At 41.4% G+C, this 10851-nt stretch overlaps 1 protein-coding gene across 1 annotated transcript; it reads right to left on the bottom strand.

Moving 5' to 3' along the window:
* Positions 1–1041: 1041 nt before the first annotated feature.
* LOC117543776 (protein transport protein Sec61 subunit alpha) lies at positions 1042–7642 on the bottom strand. The gene is made up of 12 exons (XM_034212335.1): positions 7341–7642; positions 6445–6512; positions 6271–6336; positions 6109–6187; positions 5772–5903; positions 5505–5614; positions 4542–4695; positions 4298–4458; positions 4011–4208; positions 2300–2491; positions 2130–2206; positions 1042–2023 (listed from the first exon to the last, which is right to left on the bottom strand). Exons 1-12 carry the CDS (start codon positions 7345–7347, stop codon positions 1837–1839), a joined length of 1431 nt encoding a protein of 476 aa, XP_034068226.1. The 5' UTR covers positions 7348–7642; the 3' UTR covers positions 1042–1836.
* Between the last annotated feature and the right edge of the window lie 3209 nt (positions 7643–10851).

The raw sequence follows: 10851 nt of genomic DNA on the forward strand, positions 1-10851 counted from the left end.
AATAGCGTGCACAAAAAAATATAATAAACAAGAACACTGGGTTTAGTGTCAAGATGTGAAGTAAGTCAGAGTTAATTTATTTTTGTTGCAATTTTTTTTTTAATGCTATATTTTTTTCACGTTTTATATGAAATGTTGTAAAAAAAATACTCACGTTTATCACTATTTATTTCGTTTTACAAAAAAAATGTTCATATTAAATGTCTTTATATATATATTTATAATTGTATTATGCATTATATTCTTATTTTTTATTTGATGTATTGTCTTTTCGATCCTTCAGGAGGGGATTCGTGTCTTCTAACCCTACACATATTCTATTTTTTATTGTGAGGGACAATGAGATGCAAAATGTACATTACATGTCACTTGTTAGATGCTTTTATCCAAAGCAACTTACATACACTCAATACTGTGGGCAATAATCACAGGAGCAATATGGGGTGAAGAGTCTTGGTTGGAACCAGAGCTTCCCTGAAAATCAACGCACCACCCACTGAGCCACAGCCTCCATATTGTTTAATGTTTAAAATGTTATGTATTCTTAACTATCACCCAATTAAATGTTATCAATGCACTGCCTCATACCATATATGTTATGATTCTCTTTCTTCAGATCAAAGGATTTCTAAATGAGTCAGATAACTGCAATTCTGGTTCGTTTTCTTTCATCCATCTTATTCATTACAGTTTTCATTGTTACATTAAAGCTCCGTCAGTAAAGATTTGATATAAACATTGGATAAAATGTAAGGAGGTACTGATGCATCAGAACATACAAAATCCCTCGTTATTTTTTACTCTCAACTATTTGAAGTGTGGTCATATTGAACTTCCTACAGGGATCTCTGGTGGAAGTTAAGTGCAAGGTACAACCTAATTAACCTACAGCCAGGTTATACATATCTCATCTCTAGAGGGTAACATCAGTGCAACAAACTTGAGAGATCAGTAACGTGTGTGTTGTGTCACCAGTGGTCACAGAACATGCAGGATCAAAGCACAACAAGCGGATAATAGGAATAAAAACACATTTTCAAGTATGTTGGAAAAAAAATCTTGTTTTTTTTTTTTTAATAACACAATGTCTGTTACATAAAGTAAAAACCAAAATGAAACCCTTTCTCATCCCTATCAAACCCACCCTCATCCCGACCACGTCGGCAGTTTTGTGCAGCAATACAGTCTGGGAATAAAAGAGCATGACGACACAGACACACACACTTTCCTTTGAGGACCCAGACAGAGGACAAACACATTTGCCCTACATAAGACCAGAGTGAATATAAACATAGTCCATCATTAAAAATAAAACCATAGACGGCTTTGTCTGAGATTACCAGAGACCTCATCAGGAGTGCAAGCATATTTTATTTATACTGTCAAAACCCTACTATAGGCCCCCAGAAACCTCAGCCATGATTGCTACTTTGAGATGAACCTGACATGGCTTTCTTTCAACTCCCCCAAAAAGTCCAGGCAGTGCTTTCAGCTCAAAATTAGCACTATCACGTCGTCTCTGTCTGAGTGTTCCTTGAACATGCTGCGATGAACAATGCCCGAGGTAAATCAAAGACAGCTCCTCACACTGATGTGCTTTTAGGCATTTTTCAGCTTTTAAGACAGTCAGTGGGGACTTAGGCAGCCTGCTGGGAAAACGGTTTCAACTGCTAAAAAAGTAATGGTGGAAAACACAGATAGCGGAGATAATAAAAAACCTATTCCAGCTGCAAAATGAACTGATTGTGCGAAATTGCAAAAAATTGCAAAATTAAAATAATGATGGGGGGCGGGTGGATGCTTTGTGTCTTATGTGTGTCCGAAGGTTGGTATTTTTTAGAAGAGCAGTGCTCCCATGCTGCCCATTTCGCTCTGCTCCTTCACAAAGATTTCAAAGTACTGGTAGATGATGGTCACAGCCAAGAGGATTCCTGTCCCCGAACCAATGGCCCCGAGGAAGTCAGCCATGACGGACAGCCCTCCTATGCAGAGGCCACCGAAGGCAGCAGCTGTGGGGATGTACCTGTGAATAATAAATCCAGCGTCAATACAAAAAAGTATTCTGAAGGACAACTTTCCATATGCTGCAGGTAACACACATGCCATCTGAGACTCAGAATGCTATGTACCTGTTCAGCTCATGCACCATGGAGGTCTCTCTGTGTCCCCTCATCACCATCTGCTGCTCCTTCAGCTGCTTCGCCACCTGACACGCACAAAGTGATACATGAGGGTTCATTTCATGCGGGATTGATGCAAAGCAAAGTCGTCAATGCTTTTCTAAAAGCACAAGACTTACATCTTTAGCAGAAGATCCTGAGACCTCGATCCAGGTCTTTGAGAAGAAGGCGCAGGAGCCGAGCATGAAGACGATGTAGATGGCAGCGTGAACCGGGTCGTCCAGGACCGAGCCAAACGACTCCGGAGGGGAGAGGTAGTAGCAGAGCCCGGCCACAGGGTAGGCTCGAGCGGGTCCACCACTCGTTGCATCCTAATCACAATGAGATATTATAAATAAGATGATGCAGGTCCAACACGAGAGACAGAACCCAACCGTTCCCCATTTATGAAAATACCACATTTGAACTGCATGGTTTCAGCTAAACTCACTTTTGGTACCCGTTCTATTTCTGTATTTTGTTTTCCACTAAGGATTATTCCCCTTAGTGTAAGAGGGATTCTCAGCTGATCACCTTAACAACGCCATGTTCAACTGCACTGACACATTCAGCTGAAAACGTGTTGAATACTTTCACCATAAAAGAAGAATGTCTGCACTCCACAAAAAATTGCGAGCGCTTAAGAGGGTAGCTTTACTATTTAATAATTTTAGATTTGTGTAGGGCCATGGTCTCCAGGGTTTTATATTCACCCTTTAGTATCGGCTCAGATTACTTGGAGCCTTGTCCCAGTGGGTACCAAAAGCAAGTACAAGATATTATCCAAAACTCTTGCTAGTTTAAAATCAAAAAAGTAAAGCTGTACTATACTGTGCGGTGGAAATGCAGCATAATATGTAATTCAATCTCCTCTAGTTAAATATAGACTAAGACTGGATATATCTATTGTCTCAAGCATTATACGTGTGACAGTCGCAGATTGATCTCAGTGTTTCTTATAAACTGTAGGGGCAGGGGAAAAGGTTAAGGCATGTAGTTTAGATTCAAATGAAATGAAAATCTATGATGCATGTGTATCATCCTCGCAACTACAGTCGTTAAATGTCCACTTTTATGTAAAGTTTGAGGGTGTGGTTCTGCAAGCCTCATTTGCATATTCACCTGTCGCGGCGCGCCCAGAGGCTTTTTAGTGGGCGCGTCAACAGGATGCCAGGTGGTGGTTCTCACGGGAGGAGGAAGCGTGAGGGTGGTGAATGCGGGTATTCAGCGGGATATTTATGTTTTCTCAGCATGTATATATGTTCAAATGCAATGGGGAAGTAACTGAAAGTAACCGTATGTGGATATTGCATCGACCGACCTGGAAGCACGTCTCCTTGGAGAGGACGCGCACAGATAGAGAGATTCTCTCCGACACAGGGTGAGATCGCTCTTTTGTGCCACGCTGGACCTCGTGTTTCTTTTTTTGGGGGAATATAGCCTGAAAAGGCCTACAAACATTTCTGTTTTTGCCGCCGACGGGCGCAGGAGCAACAGCCTTTGTTGTCAATGAACAATAGCCTGGATTAGGCAGTAAAGACACTTTTTGTGTATCGCAGAGCGGACTGTTTAATTTTGTTTGTGTTGTTTGGCTGGAAAACTGTCAATATAATGGATGCATGAAATCTGTCTCTGTTTATTTTGTTTAAGGAGCAGATTATCCGTTTATTATTTCTGTTTATCTTTATAATATTATTTCATTCAAGAACCCCTTGTGCGTTTAATTAACACAAGTATTGTAAATAGTTGATCGTTACATACGCACCACAGAAGTGTCACCAATTCTAATAATAGTGTACCGTTGAATTTAATATAAACGTGCTGGAGGTGCAGCTCCACTGTCATACTTACAGACCAGGTTCCTAGGAGGTTCACGAGGAAGTTCCCGCTAAAACGAGTTGAGAGCATCTGAGAGATGACGTAGAGATTGGAGACGAGGGCAGACTGCAGGATGATGGGGATGTTGGAGGTGTAGAACAGTTTGATGGGGTAGGTGTTGTACTGACCACGGTAGCGTGCTGACTTGATGGGCAGGTCGACCCTGAAGCCCTGGTGAGGTAAAGAAGCGCGCCATCAGTAATGCCATCCTAATTCTTTCAGTGCAATAACATCAGGTAAGACTCTTAGTGGCAGCTCACCTGGAAGTATATGACCACAGCAAACACGAAGACGGTGGCGATGAGGTTCAAGATGTTAGGCAGGTTCTGTCTGTAGAAGGCTTCTCTCAGGGCGCGCACCTTGTCTGTGCGAGTGGCCAGGAGATGGAAGAGAGCGATGATGGCTCCCTCAAACTCAGTACCTGGAAAACAACAGCAGTGACAGTGTTAGCCATTATAATACGGATTAATATGCATATATGTTACCGTCACTAGCTTTAAATACCTCTGCCGGTGTTGACCGTGGTGGGGCTGAAGGCCTTCCAGACGATGGTCTCACAGATGTTGGTCGCAATGAAGAGAGAGATACCAGAACCCAGACCATAACCCTTCTGGAGCAGCTCGTCCAGCAGCAAGACGATCAGACCTGCAACGAAGAGCTGTGGAAAAACACAGGAGGTTAGTATTGGGCTGAGACAGAAACAAACAGCTATTTAAAACAAGAAAAGATAACAACTTCTTGATTTATGACTATCCCACAAAGGAAGATGATAAAATTGTATCTTAAATTTGAAAAATATGCAAAGAAAAAACAAATAATGCAAAGAAAAAACATGAACTGCAGAAGAACAAACATGCTTTATATTCAGGTTGATTGGCAGATTACTACAACACATAATAAGTACAATCTTTGACCACTTAAAGGTGGGGTAGGTAAGTTTGAGAAACCGGCTCGAGATACACTTTTTGTTATATTCCATGGAATGCTCTTAACATCCCGATAGCAATGAATATTTTAAGTGCTTTGACAAAAAATCCATAAAAAAATTTCATCTGTGGAAGCTGTAGTACTGTAAAAAGCCGGCTAAACGGATTGGATTGCCGCCCTGTCTGTCAGCCTTCCATCTCGTGCACGCACAAATGTATCTCGTGCCCTCATTGGGCGTGCCGTCATTGGGCGTGCCGTCATTGGGCGTGCCGTCATTGGGCGTGCATTGCAGCAGTACTTCAATGACTCGCCAGCAACAGGCGGCCACTTTCACCAGTCTGCTGACGTCATGTGTGCGTTCGTGTGTGTTGGAGGAGGTGCTCTGTAAGGAAGTCTGAAGGAAGGGGCGGATTCTTTTCGGCTGTGTACTTTCAAATTTGAGTGCACTCGAGCCGGTTTCTGAAACGTACCTACCCCACCTTTACATTTTTAGACACCCTAAATTAGCTTTATCCTAATTTATTTTAAGTTTGTATTAACCTGGATGATGATGAGCAAGCAGATCCCAGCGCCCATCTCTGAAGGGTCTCCATACATGCCGGTCATGACGTAAACAATGGCCTGTCCGATTGTTATGATCATTCCAAACACTGCAAAAAGAAAGACAACATGAGTTGCAATTGGCAGGAACAACAATTAGACATTACTGAATACGCGTCTGTTATCTTCAGAGGAAACCAAAAAAACTCATTTCAAAGGTTTGTGTCAAGTTTTCTTAAAATAGAAAATATGGAGCAGAAAACCTACATTTCTGAGCTCCATTGAAGAGGGCTCGGTCCTTGGGGGTGTCTCCCACCTCAATGATCTTTGCACCAGCCAGTAGCTGCATGATAAGACCTGAGGTGACAATGGGTGAGATGCCCAGCTCCATCAGAGTACCTGGAGGAAGAAAGCATTATTAGTGTCAGTTAGTATAATAACAGCAGCAGAAACAATGCATACAGCCCTATGTTTGATGACCTTTGACTTATCATATGTGATGATGAGATTACATCAGGTCTGATAACACTGTTGATTATTTCAACTTGTTGGAGCTGCACAGAACTCAGCGGTTAACTCAGTTAAACGTATACAATTCAAGCACCTCTGTTGGAAGCCAGGATTACTCTCATCCAGTAAAAGGGATCTGCCGAATCTGAAGACATGATGCCAAAAAGAGGAATCTGCACAGAAATAAATGTGTAAAGTTAGTGTCACAAACGACAATAACAGCTTCCAGAAACAGCATGGTGGATGTCATATTTACCTGGCAGCAGACCAGGAAGATGAAAAGTGTAATGGCAGTCCATAGTACTTTTTCTCTAAATTGAATCTGCAAGGAAAAAAGACAATAAGCAACTGTTATTCACATGCCTTCATATATGCAAAATGAATACAAAATTCAACATAATAATTTTGTTTTGAGAAGACGTAAACATACCTTTCTTTCTGGTTTCTGAATTTCTGGCAAGACCGCACAGAACGGCTTGATGAACTCCAAAAATTTAACTGCAGATAAAAAAGATTCAAAGTTTAAAAAAAACAGATGTAACACATTACAGTCCTTATCAGTACATAGCATCACAAATATTTGTGAAATCTGAGTTATTCATCTTCTCAACCGAGTTACATTTGATGCAACGTCATCACTAACCCCCAGCTAAACAGCTAACATCTGGCCAAAGCAGCAATTAATTAGATTTTCTCAGCAATATCTGGATATACTAACAAATACATTTGAGCAAAGTTGGAGTAGCTAATACTTAGTGTTTGCAGTCATTTTACACCGTTTTGCAGGATCGCTGCTGAATGTTTTGTCTTAGAGCCGATCAGCTGTTTCAATCACAGGGATTGACTTTGACAGCAAGCCATTTAACATAAACCACTAAATTATGGTATGGCAGTAGACTAGTGAATCTGGCATTGCAACGTTTTCATTTAAAACAAGGTGAAACCAGCATCCATTTCTATTTACAGTAAACTATCACGGATGTAGAGTCCATACAGCTAGCATGATGCTAACTAGCCTTTAATCCCAAAATACTTTAAAAGACAGCAATTTTGGACGCGTATTTAAAAGACAAATGCAATGTGTTGTAAATGTGCACTAGTTGAGAATCACATCTGACTTAAACGCAAGGAGACGCAATTTCATTAGAATAAAATCTTCAAATTAGCTCAAGCTAGCTGCAACCTAGCCTTAACCTATCCAAGGTTAGCTTAGTTAGTAGCTTACCGGCGAACGCTGAATGCCTGCTATTGTTCGAGATTGAAAGAAGGCAGCCGGTATATTCAAACAAACTCAAACCGTGAATAAAACAGAGTAATGCCACTTACTCCCCATGGTGTCCTACGTGAAGCTCCTGTCGTGTTCCTGGTTCAGTCTGAGTGCTGATCGGAGTCAGTGTGGCTCCATCAAGCCGCTCCGGGAGAAAGAGAGAGCAGCAGAGACACGTCACCAGAGTAGCGGCTAACACACGTCACTTCTCTGAGACACACATCAACAACAAACAGTACATCATTAAACACACATACAGTCGTTTTCTCATGAGGACAGCATATTTAAGGGGATAAACAAATCCAGTAAACTCGGAAAAGGCACTATTTTAATATTGAACAGTTATAATTTAACCCCTGAAGTCTGAATTCTCCCATCCTCTGGGGGCGCCATACTCCAGACTCATCATGCTGACCAGAGATGCTATATGGTAAAGATAAGCAGCTGTGCCATATCAAATGATGCACACCAGTTGTCTACTAAATAGGGGTGGTTAGATGTATTTATTTTTATAAATGTATTTATTTTTACAAGCTACTTAACCCTGTAAGGCCCACGGTTGACATCTCATTTGAACAGTCAAAGCAAGTCAAATCATGGGGTGGCAGAGAGAATGACACCTGGGGTCATGTTATAATTTTGCAGTAAGTTCAAAGATAGTGCTTACTGTACATGACTGTATATCATAAAAATGCTTGCCATGTAGGCTGTGTTTACTGGAGATGGAAAATGCTTTAGTCAGTGTTGTAGTTGAGATTCTTCCCGTTCCAATGATGTATGGGATGTATTGGGTTGTATTGATTTGATACAAGTAAGTGAGTGTTTCATTGTGTACTTTCAACTAGTATATGGTCTGGACCCACTGGTGGGCCCATCAAGTTCAGTATTCACTGTGATGAATATAAAATAAGACACTGATACTGTTTTCCTCAATGAACATTTAGAGAAAAATAAATATTCAGGGCTCCTCTCCCTCGGGGGCCTCTCCCTCGGGGCCTCTTCCTGGTCTGTTGACTGTTGGTCAGGCTCATAGTCTGGATCGCTGTTATCTTCCATTTCTGATACATCGTCCTCTATGTCTGGTTCAATCTCCTCTTCATCTCGTTCAAAACATTGGTCCAGAGCCTCTCTGACAGAAAATGGCCTAATCGGTCGCCTACTCATTGTGTCAATGAGTCAAATGTGAGCAAGGCACAAATATAACTGCATGAGAGACAGTAATGGAGGGGCATTTACTGTGAGAAACTAAGTGAGAGGTTTTTCTTTCTCGAGGGGCACAGAGCTCGCACCTGTGAGATACATTGTATCATACAGAGTGAGAAAGTGAGAGGTTCCCTTAACTTAGAGTAAATTGTTTTGTCTGGAAGGTGTGTGTGTGTGTGTGTGTGTGTGTGTGGGTGTGTGTGGGTGTGTTACATTCCCTTCTAAATCTAGGGGGTACAAAGGGAAGTAACAACCCACAAGGATGACCAAGCATGACAAGAAAGGAGAGAAAACCGATCTCTGAGTAACGAACAAGTCGTTTAATGAACAAGACAGGAACACGGGCTCACCAGCCAACTTGCACCGCAAACTAAACTAAACAATACACAAAAAGGTAAACTGGAGCACATCTAACAATTCACAAGAACACAGGCCTCACACAGAGACAGAGACATGATGCACACATGCAGCCAGAGGAGAAGGGGAGAGCGACTGCAACCTTCCTCATGTCCTATATGGAGGCGCTGATTGGGGACTGGGAGCACCTGGGGAGAGGCTGCACCTGGAGACAATGATTGGGAGCACCTGGGGAAATCAGAGGGAGAGAGAAAAATACACACACACCCAAACACCAGCACCCACTACGGCACGTAACTGTGTGTGTGTGTGTGTGTGTGTGTGTGTGTGTGTGTGTGTGTGTGTGTGTGTGTGTGTGTGTGTGTGTGTGTGTGTGTGTGTGTGTGTGTGTGTGTGTGTCAATTCTGACCGAAAACATCATGGGTGTTTCACTGTTGAATAATACATGCAAGTGCATGGTGATCTTCAAGTGTATATGTTCAGAGGCCTAGTGTGGAGGATAACATAAGATCTTGAGGCAATTGGATGAAAAACACAATATTTATGATAAAAAACAAAGTCACTCGGTCACTTTTGACCCGAAACGCAAGAGAAGGGTTAAATACCACATTTACATAGTCAAAATGTCCTTTTGTTCAGCTTCACAATGCTATTGGGTAGTACATGTGTTTATACGTCCTGCCCTCTGGCCATACACTCACACAACTTCCAAATCTTCAAACGAGCAACATCTCTTTGTTTTATTGGACTGGATTTGTCAGATTCAAGTAAGTAAAATGCCTCAAATATTTTTTTGGGGTGATTATTACAATGTCTAGATTAGAACATGTACATATTTATTTATTGTGGAATACATTCATCAACATTCATCAGCTTTGAGCAGCTAATGTCTTTGTTGTAATATTACAACACTGGGTCAGTGTGGTAGTCAAAATAGCATGGGCCCTGCCCTTCTTATTCACATGTGGAAATAAAACACTAATGGAAATATAATGTCTTAATAATTCACTATAACTAAGTTCTAAATGTGTCCTCTGTTAAGATTTTGAATTAAGATTATTATTTCTGATAAAAGTACATGTGAAATTATATCTGTAGCAATATTTTAAACTCTACTTGTATCTTATCAGTTAATTAGTTACGAAATACATTTAACTCTGGTTCTGGCAGAAACAGTTTCTGAAATGTGTTGGGACGATACTTAGCCTGTTATCATTAGCCAGACAGCATTGTGTGACTTGTTTACAATGCATGTGTCGGTGTAGGTATTCCTTTTATTTTGATAATAGGCAGGATTGTGTGACTTGTTGAACTGGTTTACCTGCATGTATGGGTGTAGGTATTGCTTTTATTATGATAATAGGCTAAGCCAGACTCAAGTGTACATACAATGTAAATAGGATTCAGATGCTTGTTGCATCGGGATACCTGGAAGGGGGATGGTGCATGCATTCCTTTTAGTATGATAATAGGCTAAGCTAGACAGAATGAACACTTGTCCCACCACCCTATCTATTACTTCAGGTAATCTATTACAATATAATAAGCATATGTATTATTGATATGAATTACTTTTTCCATTTCAGTAGCATCAACATGCAAGGCAAGCCACACCCATGGGGGTTCAAAGTGTGGGTGAGAACTGGAATCTCTGGAATGATCTGTGACTTTGATGTGTACCAAGGCAGTGTCAATGGGATACATACGAGCCAAGTCTGAACTTGGATTGTCAGGTGAAGCTTGCCTCCACGCTTCCAGAAGGTCAGAACTAAGATCTATGCAGACAACTACTTCCCATTGGTAGTTAAGCTCCTTGATCCTGCGCGCCGCTTACCCAACTGTAACCTTGAAGAGGAGAAGAGCTTGAAGAAAACAGGGAGAGGAAGCTTTGACATCCGAGTGGAGACCAACCACAACATCTGTGCTGTCAAATTGTATGACAACAGAGCGGTCACACTTGTGTCATCCTTTGCTGGACCAGACCCTGTGCAGAGAATTCAACACTGGGAC

The sequence above is a fragment of the Gymnodraco acuticeps genome, unplaced genomic scaffold (genome assembly GCF_902827175.1).
Source record: "Gymnodraco acuticeps unplaced genomic scaffold, fGymAcu1.1, whole genome shotgun sequence".
Taxonomy (NCBI): domain Eukaryota; kingdom Metazoa; phylum Chordata; class Actinopteri; order Perciformes; family Bathydraconidae; genus Gymnodraco; species Gymnodraco acuticeps.

Bases quoted from the DNA above. Each gene is read 5' to 3' on its own strand.
- LOC117543776 (XM_034212335.1), bottom strand. The intron at 5,904-6,108 runs GTGCTTGAATTG...TTCTTCCTCCAG, and splicing joins AATCCTGGCTTCCAACAGAG to GTACTCTGATGGAGCTGGGC. The intron at 2,024-2,129 runs GTACATAGCATT...TATTATTCACAG, and splicing joins ATGGTGCATGAGCTGAACAG to GTACATCCCCACAGCTGCTG.